We start from the raw sequence: 12832 nt of genomic DNA, 5'->3' as shown, positions 1-12832 counted from the left end.
GCATCTCTGTAGAGTTCCCTGCAGTCGTGTGTCCCCTCAGACGTCAATCTAATGTGCAGTTCCTTCCGGCTTGGCTTGATTTAATGCTTTATTTAGATGTTGAAAAGAACAACATTTTTCTTCATATAGACATTTTCTACTTTATTTTCTACTTTACACTTGTAATACACTGTATAGCATTGAATCAGAAATTAAAGAGAAAAAATTTTTTATATGTGTGAAGTTTAAGTTTAGCATTTTAGAACCTCTTTATCACACAACACTGATAAACCAGCGCCCACAGGATATGAACCAGTCACTGCACTGTTAAAGTCCACTTCATAAATCAATACTTGAGCCTTTTTGCAGCGAGATGAAACCTTTGTATCCTGTGTAAGGTCATTGCATGCTTGCAGAGATAGGGGAGATATTGCACCCGCATAAGCTGTGATGAACACACAAGAGGAACACCTCCTGTCCGCATATTGTTGGAATCCAATTGAGAAGACACCGATTTCTGCTCCCATCTCTATCCCTGCAAGTCTGGCCCTGACCTGGAGCGACACTACTGTTTTGTGCAGATGGTCAAATCCAGAGCAAATACAGCAACGGGCGTCTGTGTCCCTCAACTATGCCCCCCTGTTCGCAAACATCCTCTTTGTCTCCGTGGGGAGATACAGCTGGTTACACAACAGGAATGTTCAAACACGTAGCTCCTCGCGTACATCAACATCTAATTAAAAAAAACCCTTCCTGCCACATTTAGGGGGAAGCTAAAGAATCGTGGCAGATTTTCTTAGGGGTTCACACATGTCACACGGCAGAAACAGTGTAATATAAGCGAGCGAATGCAGTGTGCCAGACTTTGTCATCCTCTGTTTGCCTTGGCAGGAGTCCTGGAGCAGAGGATGGCCCACGTGTGACGCAGGACTCAGCAGGGATGTTCGCGCTGTTGAACTTGGCTCCGGTCGCCTGTTTCGAGCGCAGCATATATACACCAGCGGCCGCATGCAACCGCCCTGCACACTAAACCCTCGTCTGCTCCTCTGATAAGCGCCTCTATCGCAGCGATGCATCCCGTGGCCGTCACTGTGGTTCTGGGGATACTGGTGGGGGTGCAGGCCCAGATCCTGCTGCCTGCCCGGCCTCAGTGCGACTCCCCGCTGGTGGAGGAGGCCGCCGTGGCCGCAAGAAATCACCTCAATGCCCAACACACGCACGGGTACAAGTATGAGCTGAACAGGATCGAGGATGTGAAGGTCTACACTGAGGTAAGTGGGTACGAAGAAGTAGATATGCAATAAATGTGTTCATTAGACTCATGAAAACAATATATGTAGGAGGATAACAAAAGTCCTAAATAAAAGGATTGTTTCTATTTATGAATATTCCTGAGCCTAAAAAAAGTAATATTCAACATGTGTATATATAATAAAGCAGATTTGTTTGTATCTTCATAGCCTAATGGAGTGGAGACATATGTTCTGGAGGTCGATCTGCTGGAGACCGACTGTCACGCGTTGGATCCCACACCTCTCGCCAACTGCACAGTCCGGCCCAAACACCTCACGGTGAGACGGAACCCCCGAAAAGAACCCCCCAGAACTCGACCCAGTGCGATCTGATAATGAAACGGGTTCTCCGTGCAGGCAGTGGAGGGAGACTGCGACGTGGTGCTGAAGAAGGTCGGCGGAGCTCTGACCGTCACTGCGTTCAAGTGTAAAACAGAGGGTAAGGCTTTCGTTACGTAGGAGCCGCGCGTGCACGCGCTGGCCGCCTCACCTGTAAAATAAAAAATAAAAAAAACCCGCACGTGTGCCGCTGTGTTGCGTTTAGCGTCGACCGAGGACCTGTGCCTGGGCTGCTACACCCTCCTCCCCCTGAACGACACGGGCGCCCTGAACTTCATCCACGCTTCTCTGGCGACGTTCAACAACAACACCGTGAACGCGACCTACGACATTTACCAGATCGGAAGGATGTCGTCACAGGTGGGTGTGGGCGGGATCGGGTCGGACGTTCGGCCCAAAAGGTCCGGCGCCTGCCCGTGTAAGTAGACGCGTGTCTCCCCGCCGCAGATCGTGTCCGGTGGGCCGCAGTATTTAACGGAATACGTCATCTCTGAGGTCAACTGCACCGGCGGTAACTGCGTACCTCTGGACGAAGCCACGGTTGTGAGTACAGACTCAAAGCACGGACACGGATGTTCTACGGGTGTGTTAGGGGTTGAGCCTCCAGGAGCCATCAGCTGATCCTTTTCCACTTCTCCACCAGAAACGAGGGCTTTGCAGGGCCAGTGGCCGAAGCACTGCTCACAATGTGGACTGCAAGATTTTTCCCAACCTGGTAATTTATTCTATTAACAGGCCACGATCCTCCGACCCCCCATTACACGTAATATTATTAATCCCTTTGCTGTTCGGTTCAATTTCTCAGACGCCTCTTGTGGACGCCAACGCCACCGGACCTGCAGTTCCACCCGTGATCCACGCGCACAACAAGCACGGCTTCGGACACCACAAGCTCACCCCGTTCCACAACCCGCACCTGAGCACCCACCTGTCCGCAGAGTCACCTGAATCCGAGTCAGCTGAAATGGTGCAAGCGGCCCCGAAAGCGGCCGCACCCGCCGCTGACGCGGCCGCACCCGCCGTTGACGCGGCCGCACCCGCGGTTGACGCGGCCGCACCCGCCGTTGACGCGGCCCCAGCGGCTCCAGCCGCTGCCGAGCCCGCAGTGGCCTTAGAGACCTCAGACAGCATGGAGGTCAACCCCAGGTTCATGTTTAAGAGGGAAGTCGTACTCGCTGCACCGGTGCACGCGCCCCTTCCTCCGCCACCGTGTCCAGGACGCGTCCGGTTCTTCAAGTGAAAAGCTCCCACAGACTTTATATTTGCTTTTTTTTAAGTTACATTGGTACTAGTGCAAATTTAACCGACACAGACGGTGCATTACACAGGCAACAGAAACCTGAAACTTCTGTAACGTGGATGCAGATGTGCATTAAATGGTGTTGAATAAATCTAAATTGAAGCAAATTTGTTTTTTGTTCATTTGAGTAGAAATGCTGCCTATGTACATGCAGCAGCCACCAAAGGCTAAAAGCACCTTCAGATCTGATCAGGACAAACTGAGAAAAACAAAATTGTGGACAACACAATCAGTCACGGCACAGTGCGACTGCAAACAATGACATCACCAACCCACTCACATTCAGGATAATAATGAAAATAAGCAAGTCAATCTCAAACTAGAAGTGTACAACATGAACCCAGTAACAAGTAAACACATGTCAAATCTTCCAAGTAAAGTGGTTTTGAGGATAGGAGGGGGGGGGCACTGTTGATAGATGGGTGCAGCCTATTGGTGCATTCACGAGGGTCAACGATCAGCATGCACCAGTTCACAGTGAGACCAACAAGTTCAACGAGAGCAATGCACCTTGTGATTCTAGAAAGGATGTGTCAACAAGTACAAGTACACAAGCCGCCCGCTCCAGGAGATCAGACGGTTCACGTACGGGACCTTTGACGGGTTGTTTACCTGAAACACCAGCATAAGAAAAACAAGTTGATCCTTTTTCTTTTAAATATTTTATTTGTACTGTATCCACAGGTTACAACACACATTCACCCAATAAACAAGTCTTATGCTTGAAACGTGCTGCACCATTGGGGCCTGGCATCAAAGGGAGGGTCTGGACAAACCCTCACCGGTCCCAGGCGGCCCGATGGTAGTGTTCTCGTGGGAAACTTGGACCAGGGTTTGAGTGAGAGTCACTCCAACCACCCATCCTCCAACCGGCCGGGCCGTGGTGCAGCAGCACATTGCTCTGTGGTTCGGAATCCGGGTGCCCAGTTTGATCGTGCGCCGTGTAATCAGTCATGGCGTTCACCGACAGCTGTGAATGTGAGGAGGCGGGGACTAATGGAGCTTGACCTTCTTGAAGATTCGGGTCAGGGACATGGAGCGGGTCCAGTTCAGGTAGCTCCCGGGCCTGCGAGTGCGACGGCTGCAGCTGCCAGGCTGCAGGCTTTTGATTTAGGCCAAGACTATTCATAAAATGATGTCGCAGCTTTGGGCCGTGCACGTTATACGGCTCAAACTGCACCATCTGATTAAACGAGGGGTAATCTGGGGCCCAGGGCCTCGACGGCACGCTGTAGGGAGCTGGATGAAATGGATCCACGTATGGCAAGTTATAAAAGCTATCAGGCAGGTGAAGCTCACTGGGATGTCTCCTGGCCTGCGGAGCGTGGACGCCATCTGGTGGCTGGAGGTATTCGTGTCGGTTTCCAGACGCACCGGACTGAAGTGAAGCAGAATGCACTTGCAGTGGTTCTGCTGGGTTATGATTATTGTGGTGAGCAGAATCCCAGCTGCCGCCAAACCCAGTACGTTTACGGCCAAAGCCGACTGGAGCCAGGTGGAGATACTGATTAAAGGCCAGTTGTGGACAGCAGTTAGAGAAGCCGGATGGACAAACTTTAGGACAGTGCACAGGGGAGAACCATGGAGAGTCCGGGGGAACGGCACCACCATTAGAAGGGTGCTGGGTGAGGGGTTGGGGTTTTTTACCATTACTGGATGGAGCAGGGACCTGTTCTAGTTGCTGCACCAAACCAGACGGCGCATGGGGGGCTTCAGGATGCGGTGACGCTGGGCTCTGTGGGGATGAAGCAACGGCTTCCTGTTTAAGAGGCATGGGCATCGGATGATGATCAGAAGCCGGAAAGCCATGGTAAAATGGGTCCTGGTAGAAAAAGTGCTCTGCGTGGGGTTCATTAAAAAAGGCCGGGTCCACTAATGGCAGATTATAAAAGACAAATGGCGATGAGGGATTCGGTTCGTGGTGCTCAGGTTGACCTGCAGGGTGCGTCACCTGTGGTTCCGTTACTGGTGGCTGTGCAGAGAGCGGGCCAGGCTGGGGTGGAACATAGAACGGAACCGGGTAGTGAGGGACCTGGGGATCGGGCGTCGCCGCTGCCACCGCGTCATGTGGTTTCCCAGGAGACACTGGGAACGGAGGCGAACCTGGAGGCTTCGAATGCGGATGATGGCGGTCTGGGTGTGGACGGGCGCCTTCCGCAGGCTCAGGATGAGACGCTGACAGGGATGGACAGGAAATTGTAGATTCCCCATCGCCAGTCAGTTCCAGAGTGTACATCCCGTCCTTCTCCTCCAGGCAGGGGGCGTAGTGAGCGGAGATGACCAAGCCTTCAGGATGCACGACCACGCTGAACCCGCAGGTGGACGAGGCCTTCATCAGGGGCTCCCAGCTTCCCTTCACTGGAAAACACCCCTTAGTACCGTCAGAACGTTGACCGGATACACGTTATCCATTAACAGAAAAGCTCAAACTTACGTTTGACACCGATTTTAGCGACGGGGACGGTCCAGCCCGTTTTCACAATCATGCCCTCGGAGTGGCAGGTGACCATCGGCGGCTTGGCTGAGGGTCTCGTTAAGGGGCAGGACATGCGCACCGCTAGCCCGAACCAACGCAGCGGCAGGACGTAGCTGTCCCCCTGGAGAGGAGGGACGACAGGAAACGTTACAGGGGCACGGCGGGAGAAAGCGAGTGCGTGGTGGGTTCAGAGCAGAGCGTCTCACCTCACGGGCAACAAAGCAGCCATCGTAGGGAGCCACGAACACCAGGTGCCCTTGCGTCGACTTGAACGTGAAGCCGCAGCTCGGTGGCAACTTGGACAGAGGCAGAGGAGGCAGGTGACCCCCTGCGAAAGGTCAAAAACAACAACGTGAGGTTTCCCCCGCTTTCCCTTTGTGCACTCAGAACAAGTGGAATGCTAGGACTCACCCCTGTCCACGAGGAACAACGACCCCGGTGTGGAACCAGGATTTCTCACGTTGAGATGCATGGAGTCGCCCGTGCATTCAACCTCTGGTTCCAGTTTAAGGAGTTGCTCCACTGCTCTGCTGTCCGGGCTCGGCCTTGGACCAGCAGCCCACTCTGCAGGCGGCTCCCACACTGCAAACACAAAGCTTGATCAGGTTTGAAGGCCTCTCAACCTTCACTTCGACTGTAGTGTCCAAAATCAACTCGACTCACCCATATCTGCCTGGTAATCGGAATCGACGTCCAGGTCGACAGCTGCAGCCTCTGTAATCTTGGGTTTAGAACCTTGTAGAGAACTTTGCCCAACTAAGAGTCTACCATGGTGCAGAAGGCTTCCTTCAGGCTGACCTTGGAATTTATGCAGAGCTTCCAACCTGGTGAGGCTGGCACAATTGCAAAACGAACAACTTACAGCCACAAAAAGTCCAAAAGACAATAAAAACCTGCGACCCCCACTCTCATTACACGCCATTGGAAAAAAGGTCTGGCATGACACAGACAAGACAAGCTACTGGCCTCCCAGGCTGAGCTGTGCTCAATAAGAGCTGAACGCGGGAGTCCTGGTCTAAATCACACCTGGAAACAACAGGTGGTGTCAATCCTTTAATTTGGGTCAATCTGAATCCACCCTCAAGACTGAGAGTGTGAACTATTTGCTGATTAGCTCAGAATGTTATAGTGCACTGACAAAACTTTTCCAACCACTACAACTTAGAGGTCGTAGAATAATGCGGTTGTTTTTTCTAGAAGCAGTTCAGTTGACTACTTATTTCTAGGATTCAGGTAAAGATATGAACTCAAACTGAGACACTCAAGACAACACACAAAACAAATCCGCCTTTAACTCTGGTTGGAATAACTTTTATTTGATCCGTCTGTAAACAAGAGGTCACATCATTTCATGGCATTGGAAATTGATCTTGTGGCAGAAGCGATTTCCAACTCGAAGCAAATGTATTTTTTGTTGTTGTCGTTTAATTCTGTACATATTCCACAAAGTCTGAACATCAATAATGCCAAAATATCCCATAGGAAGGTGCCATTAAAAGGTATGTCTCGCTGGGTTAGCAGTTAAAAATCCAACTCGTAGTAGCAACAGATAAGATCGATTTTATGGCACAGAATACACAGTTATTCCCAGAAAATGTTCACAAGACAACTTACAAATGTTCTTATTCCAACCAACACCATTTTCAATGTTTAGTGTACACAGCTTCATTTTTTCTTTTAAATATACTTCTAAGTACCGTACTATGACAATTTGTGAATACACCTTTGATGACTAAAGCACAAGGCAAATAATTCCAAGTGTTGGGGCCCAACAACTTGGGTTTACAGTCAAAATGCATTCATACTGTAGTAAAATGCCTTTTCATTAGATAATGGACATGAAGTTAGCAACAACTCAGTTAGTGATGTAAGGTTTAGTGTTTAACTCTACAGAAGCAGTTAATGTTTTATAGTCAACTCAAGTGGTCTTCATGGTTTACAGTCAACAGGTGACGACTAGCAGCCATCATCAGAAGCTAAAGTAATTCTGATAACCCTTATACTGACAGTTGGTCCAAAGGGCCAGGGCAATACTTTACATGATGAGTATGTAGGGATTTACAGCTAAATTTACAAAGACTGACAAAGCTGACTGAAACGTCTGAGCTGTCGCTGAGGTGGAATGTCCACAGAGACGCCAGGATGAGGTGTAGCGTTATGACAATATGTTGAGACCTCAGTTAGGCTGACCTTACACTACACGCAAACAACAGCCCAACACCACATCGGTAACTTTAAAGAACACATTCAGATACAACAGCAAAAGCTTGTGACGGAGGGTAACAGAAGTTGTTCCTAACGATGACAAAGAAAAAGGTGCACACACGGAGGACGTCGGAGGAAAGCTGACGTTTCCTTAGCAGAGCGTGTGAAGATGGAGGCTGATGAGAAGATGGGTTTGGCTGGAAATTATGCAAAGATGGAAAAGAACATAGGGCCTGTTTGCTAAAGAAGGTATATGCATGCAACTTTTAATCGCCCACATGCGGATGAAAATAAAAGTGAACTTTGATCTTTTATTAATGCTCTAATAAGCACAACTATCCCAACTGTCACCACCATTACATGTGTACTTCCCCTAGTGTCCTGATCAGTTTAACACTTATTACACTTCATGATTCATTTTTTTTGCACACTGTTTGAGTTAACATTTAAAAAGAACATTCCATCACTGTAGTGTCAAAAACATGAGAAAGTACAATGTTAAAGTGGGGACGTTCTTTTTTTTTGGTTTAAAAAAAAAACAAAAAAAAAAACAAAAACAAAAACAGCAGGATGAGCAAATAAAAGACTGAGCATATACTTGGACTAGGGAGGAAGTAACACTGGATGTCATCTAATCCTGGAAGTAGTGTCAAAACAACGCTATTAGTGGGAGCGAGCTGTTGCTAAGTTGATGGATGGGTGATGAGGTTGCTTAATATCCAGACTTCCTCAGGTACTCAGCCATTGAATGTGCTTTCTTGTTAAGACTTCCACCATGGACCGCCTCCTTTCCCTTGACTAAAATCAATACTGGAGCACACAAGGAAAAAAAGAGAAATGAACACATTTGAAGAGTCTCCCCCCTACAGGTTGAAGGGGCGCAATAAGGTATGACTGCATCTTACCACTCTTCATTGCTATTAAAAGTTTCCAATACATTTTTACTGCTTGCAGGAGAAATCTTAACAGCAATATTTCCTTTCTCTTCTTTTTGTCCCTCAATTTTATCTAAGTCAGCTTAAAAATATTAAAAGCCTGAATCCCTCAAGTATTTTGCCATTGAGTATGCCTTCTTATTCAATCCGCCTCCATGGACCCCTTCTTTGCCCATTACAAGAACCAAAACTGAAAGAGAGGAGACAGAAAAGTGAAAGTTAAAGAAAGTAAGAAAGTTTAAGAAAAGCATGTAAATTAAAATCAAATACCTAAGTGTGTAGTGAAGTGTCATTAAAAGGACTTTGTTACAGCTGGGCCAGTTGGTAAACCCCATCATTTATTATTTAATGGGTTTACTTAAATTGGAATGACTAAATAAGTTACAATTAAGCATTTTATCCAAATGTCCATGGCACACGATTGATGGATACTTGTAGGAGAATTTAACATGTTAAAAATCATTATATTATCTATAAAGACACATGCAAGATCTCTCAGACCGCTATACTGTATATTGAGATGTCACTTAAAAGTGAATGCCATGCAGAGGAGAAGAGTTGCAGGTGAAAATCCCAAAGCGGAACAGGGGGAAATGTGGGAAAAGAAAGGAGCAAAGTGCAATCAGTGGTTCTCACATAAAACGTTTGTTAAAGACAGAATTTATTTCAAACCTGCAACCATCTGTGTAGTTAAAAATGTTGTGGCCAGTTATGAAAAGCTCTACTCGGACATTTAGACACATCCTAGGTCTGTGAGAAACACTGGTGGACTGTCAGAAAGTGAGGACCACGAAGGCAATCAGACACTGGCTTACACACGGGTGGGACAAAATAAAAGCAGCTGGTTAATTTATATTTGGTTCAATTATTAAAACTGCAGATTAGTTTTCTGTTAATCGATGTTTCAGTTCTAACCTTAACACTGATTATCCTTTGGTTGTTTAGGCATCATTTGCATATTCTGCTTTTTCAAGTCAAATACAAATTGAATATTTTTGGACTTTTGATCGAACTACTTTAAATAAGCTATTTCTAGCCTTGGGCTCTGGGGAATGGGCTTTTACCATGGTTGTCATATAGAGCAAAAATCTAGAACACATTTCAAGGAAAATAACTTCTAGTGGATGTCCTAATGTCAACAACAACTCATTTGCATTGATTACTCAGCCAAAGTGGAAACAAACCCATGTTAACTTGGTAAAAACAAATCTTTTATTCCCATTGTGACAATTTGATACCACACAATTACCTTTTCCAGCTCTTCCCACAGAGATATTGTATGTAGGTTCTCCTCCTTGGCTCTTTGTCCTGATGTCCATTGTCCAGTCCCCATCATCATGAAGGCTGTCTCGAAGGACTGAACACTTCTTTGAGCCCAGAGTGAGACCACTGGTGTAGAAGGTCTCGCGGTCTTTTCCGACTAAGACATCTATTTCTTGAGACTGAGACAAAAAAAACACAAGAATATGGCAAAATCAGTATAATCCTCCAATCTATAAATATAAAATATGAGCAGATGAAGGTGAAAAACAGACACTGCTGTAGGTAAACGTGTTCAGGTTCCACACTGTTGCTCTGTAGAACTTTAACTAGTAGAAAGGGGAACATTTTCCTGATTGGTGTTAGGAGAGCAGGAAACCTGCATTTGTTGCTGGTGCCAAGCTGTAACCTAACGCATCACCATCCCAGGCAATAACGCAACCTGCCAACCTTTGCTTCCGCTGCAGGCACAGTGGCATGAACGCACCATTACCCCGCCGCCAGCGCACCGGATGAACAAAAGAACACAACAAAACAACAACAGCGACGTGTTGTCACGCCGATCAAATTCATACATCGCTGTCCCGCTTGCTTGAACGTTCCTGGCCACCGCCAATCGGTAAAGCGGCGGCTTAACGTTAGCTAATCAAAGCAGCCGCGCACACAAAGCATGCGCGCTCCCTAAGTCCGACGCCGTCTACCCGCTGCTTTTTAGCCTTAATTAGCGGCGCGTGGGCATTTTCCGTGGGGCTCGCGAGCGGCCACGGAGCGCCTTTAAGTCCTTCTGCTCCGCGGGAGCCACGCTGAGAGGACACTTATCCGTCCCACGCGAGGTCTAATCCCACAGCGTCTCCTTCGCGGCGAGCAGCCCAGACAGGCCGGCGAACGGCGCTAGCCCGCGGAGCTAGCGGTGCCGTTAGCTTGCTAGACCTTTATCCGGCGAGGTAACGGTTTAGCGCTAGTCAGTCTGGCGAGCGTCTGCGTGGGCGACGCACAACAACACTGTCGAACGCGGGCACCCGCTCACCCCGGTCGCACCATTGTCCGCTCTTACCGTGATATTGTTGAAAGTACCACCGGAATGCGCTGCCCAAACGTATTTGGCGTCCGTATACCCAACAATGGCGCTATCCTGACAGCTGCCATCGGCCATCAGGTTCTCCACGTAGCTCTGCCAGGACATATTCAACAAATGGATGCTATATAAATAAGCTGCGGACGCGGGGCGCTCGGAGCGGAGGCGGCTGAACGGACACAAAGCCCACGAGTGAAGGGGAAGTCGCCAATGTAACCCGCACTCCGACGTTGAGCAACGTCAAGGCTGGGCAGCGAAGAAAGCCGGGGCAGGCGGGCAGAGGCTGGGTGTAGTCCGCGTCAGATCCCTCCGCACAATGAGCTCCCGGCGCTTTTATATGAGCAGGCGGCGGAAGAAAGAGGGACCCAGTCAGGAGTCAGTGACTCTGAGGGAAAGAGAGCGGAACGCGCACTCGAATTTACCGAGTCAACCGTTCATTCATTCATCCATTTATTCATCCATTCATTCACTCATTCTGAACCTGTTTCGGTTTTTAGGCATTGCAGCGCAATGTCTGGTGTCACTCAGTTCGGTCGGACCCGCCGAGCAAACTCTGATCTGAAATGATTGTTGAAGTTGTCTTTCAAGTGTTTCCAATAATGACACATGTCTGAAACGCATCACGATCACCTTTGTGACCGAAATAATTAATATCTGAACGAAAGTCCCACTGCAGCTTAAAATACAAGGGATATCGGTAGGGATTTGGCGTGTTTTATACTTCCCTTCGTGATTTTGTGCTAATGTGTGCTTCTCAGTGTTTGGAGCAGTTGATGAGTGAAGCAGACACAAAGATAAAACTCTATGTAAAAATGTTGCAGTGACGCCAGATGTGTTTGAACCACGTATATGGTTACGTGGTTACATATGACACATATATAATTCAATTTGATTATTTTATCCGTAGAAATGTAATATTTACCAATGTGTAACACGCCGCATAAAAACATCTAATTAAAAAAAACATTTATACTAATTTGTTTTTAATTGCATTATTTAAATGGATTGCAAAGATTCGAAATCTAGAAAAATGGATGATGTTGACAACTGCTGGCCACCAGGGGCAGTGTTCCCTGTGTTTTTCCAGTATACAATCATTGGTCCCCAGGAGATTCTGCTGGTGACTTCATATTACAATTAACTATAATATAAGTGAATAGCAGGTTAGTTAGTGTTATATGCTATGCAGGACACTGACAGCTGCTGTGCTGCTTTACAAAAATGAAAGATCTGGGTTCTTTTGATCTTGCACAGTAATTGTGCAGCAGTCTTGTCAAAAAGCATCACAGCTTTGAGACAAAAAACAATTTTATGTGATTCACAAAGGCATTACTTAATAATGCCAAAAATCCCATTACTATTCTCCTCACTGTTTTCCGTCATCAAGTTTGAGCCAATGATAAATTGTAAATTGTTTTGGGAATAAGCCAATTACAGCACAATTAGGTGACAACCATCTCACTGTAGCCATCTGCTCTATGTTATTAAAAAAGTCTCCTCTTGCAATATGATCATATTGTAATGGGACAAATTATTGTTATTCCTTTTTATTGCTATTCGTTATTTAAACAATTTATGGCTCTTATAAACTGATAATATCTGACTGAGCCCCTTGTGTATGTTACATTTGCATTATGATTCTGGTATGTGTATACACATACGTGGTCCACAATGTACAGGCACACACATTCATGCAGTATAGAGAAATCAGTGTTTACCTGACTTGAATAAATGCACACTTTACTGATCTTTATTTCGTTTTGTAATGATTCATATTTGTCTGATTAATCTATTCGTATTCTATTGTGAAAAATCTATTTTGTCCAACCTTCACTAAAAACACATAGTTCTCACCTTCTTTATTAATGCATCACGTGAAAGCTGGAGCTCTTCCCAGCTGTCACCCAGAAGTGAAGCACACCCTGGGGCCACATACACTGACAGTCACTCTCTCGCACGCACCACTTTGCA

At 47.0% G+C, this 12832-nt stretch overlaps 3 protein-coding genes across 4 annotated transcripts; 1 reads left to right on the top strand and 2 right to left on the bottom strand.

Moving 5' to 3' along the window:
* Positions 1-982: 982 nt before the first annotated feature.
* Positions 983-3017, top strand: ahsg2 (alpha-2-HS-glycoprotein 2). The gene is made up of 7 exons (XM_029132842.2): positions 983-1250; positions 1440-1550; positions 1629-1710; positions 1816-1970; positions 2058-2153; positions 2254-2325; positions 2416-3017. Exons 1-7 carry the CDS (start codon positions 1050-1052, stop codon positions 2848-2850), a joined length of 1152 nt encoding a protein of 383 aa, XP_028988675.1. The 5' UTR covers positions 983-1049; the 3' UTR covers positions 2851-3017.
* Positions 3018-3553: 536 nt separating this feature from the next.
* On the bottom strand, positions 3554-6376 carry LOC114844593 (uncharacterized). Its single transcript, XM_029132074.3, has 5 exons — positions 6050-6376; positions 5798-5968; positions 5593-5714; positions 5345-5507; positions 3554-5268 (listed from the first exon to the last, which is right to left on the bottom strand). Exons 1-5 carry the CDS (start codon positions 6306-6308, stop codon positions 3689-3691), a joined length of 2295 nt encoding a protein of 764 aa, XP_028987907.1. The 5' UTR covers positions 6309-6376; the 3' UTR covers positions 3554-3688.
* Positions 6377-6681: 305 nt separating this feature from the next.
* Positions 6682-11218, bottom strand: LOC114844594 (profilin-2-like). 2 transcript variants are annotated; one of them, XM_029132076.3, is made up of 3 exons: positions 10841-11218; positions 9776-9968; positions 6682-8401 (listed from the first exon to the last, which is right to left on the bottom strand). In XM_029132076.3, exons 1-3 carry the CDS (start codon positions 10967-10969, stop codon positions 8304-8306), a joined length of 420 nt encoding a protein of 139 aa, XP_028987909.1. In that variant the 5' UTR covers positions 10970-11218; the 3' UTR covers positions 6682-8303. The 2 variants fall into 2 exon arrangements, with proteins under 2 accessions (XP_028987909.1, XP_028987908.1); XM_029132075.3 differs by lacking the exon at positions 6682-8401 and adding an exon at positions 8434-8716 and having other exon boundaries at positions 10841-11217.
* Between the last annotated feature and the right edge of the window lie 1614 nt (positions 11219-12832).

This window comes from Betta splendens, chromosome 17 (assembly GCF_900634795.4).
Source record: "Betta splendens chromosome 17, fBetSpl5.4, whole genome shotgun sequence".
In the NCBI taxonomy this organism is placed as follows: Eukaryota; Metazoa; Chordata; class Actinopteri; order Anabantiformes; family Osphronemidae; genus Betta; species Betta splendens.
Note: the sequence above shows the minus strand (reverse complement) of the source record. Positions and strands in the feature narration are given on the sequence as shown.